The sequence below is a fragment of the Humulus lupulus genome, chromosome 3 (genome assembly GCF_963169125.1).
Source record: "Humulus lupulus chromosome 3, drHumLupu1.1, whole genome shotgun sequence".
In the NCBI taxonomy this organism is placed as follows: Eukaryota; Viridiplantae; Streptophyta; class Magnoliopsida; order Rosales; family Cannabaceae; genus Humulus; species Humulus lupulus.
Genome location: NC_084795.1, coordinates 33,761,013 through 33,762,116, shown reverse-complemented (window position 1 = coordinate 33,762,116; position 1,104 = coordinate 33,761,013). Strand labels below are relative to the sequence as shown.

General features: G+C 37.3%; 1 protein-coding gene across 1 annotated transcript; it reads left to right on the top strand.

Annotated features, from left to right (window-relative positions):
- Positions 1 to 343: 343 nt before the first annotated feature.
- Positions 344 to 811, top strand: LOC133823881 (uncharacterized). The gene is made up of 2 exons (XM_062256734.1): positions 344 to 584; positions 630 to 811. The coding sequence occupies exons 1-2, from the start codon at positions 344 to 346 to the stop codon at positions 809 to 811; spliced, it is 423 nt and encodes a 140-aa protein (XP_062112718.1).
- Positions 812 to 1,104: the final 293 nt, after the last annotated feature.

Sequence of the window (1,104 nt, the reverse complement as noted above, 5' to 3'; positions counted from 1 at the left end):
TAAGTGGGTTGAAGCTGCTGCCTATCCTACTAATGATTCCAAGGTGGTCATGAGGTTCTTACACAAGCATATTTTTAGTAGATTTTGCACTCCAAGAGCTATCATAAGTGACGAGGGAACCCATTTTGTGAACAAAGTGTTGGCTAGCTTATTGGCTAAATATGATGTGAGGCATAAAGTAGCTACTGCTTACCATCCCCAAACTAATGGGCAAGTTAAGTTATCCAATAGAGTGATAAAAGGTGTCCTTGAGAAAGTGGTGAATCCCAACCGCAAGGATTGATCCAAGAGGTTAGATAACACATTGTGGGCCTATAGAACAGGTTTCAAGACACCATTGGGGATGTCACCATATCATTTGGTGTTTGGTAAAGCTCGCCATTTACTGGTGGAACTTGAGCACCTTGCTTATTTGGCTATTCAAACACTCAACATGAATTTGCAACTTGCAGGAGAAAAGAGAATGTTGCAGTTAAATGAATTAGAAGAGATGCACTTATTCTCTCATGAAAATGCTAAACTTTACAAGGAGAAAACAAAAAGATGGCACGACAAGCATATTCAACCAAAAGTGTTTGAAGAGGGCTAGCGAGTTTTGCTTTATAACTTGCGTTTGAAACTATTCCCAGGAAAGCTCAAGTCAAGATGGTCGGGCCCATTCTTGGTGGTTAAGGTGTATCCCTATGGAGCGGTGGAATTGCGTGAAGAAGGCTCCATAAGGGAATTCAAGGTTAATTGCCAAAGACTCAAGCCTTATTGGGGAGGTGAGGTTGAGCGAAACAAGTGCTCAATCTCTTTGGAGGATCCTTAAAGAATATGTAAAAACTTAGGTTGTTGTAGAGCTTGGAGATTTAATTGAAAAGCAACCCAAGCTTTATATAAATATATAATATATTTATATAAAAAATTAATGAAAATGATAATAAATGAATATATATATAGTACATTTCTTTTAGATTTTGGTTTTTGATGGTTTAATGTGCTTATGGTTTCAAGGAAAATGGATTCAAAAGGGGTTGTGAAGTTTGGGTGATGTTGTAGCATTTTTTTGAGGAGAAATAGAAGTTATATTTTGGGGCATTTTTGTTGTAGCAAAGTTCATAT

Bases quoted from the DNA above. Each gene is read 5' to 3' on its own strand.
- LOC133823881 (XM_062256734.1), top strand. From the start codon at position 344: ATGTCACCATATCATTTGGTGTTTGGTAAAGCTCGCCATTTACTGGTG. The intron at 585-629 runs GCTAGCGAGTTT...AACTATTCCCAG, and splicing joins ACCAAAAGTGTTTGAAGAGG to GAAAGCTCAAGTCAAGATGG.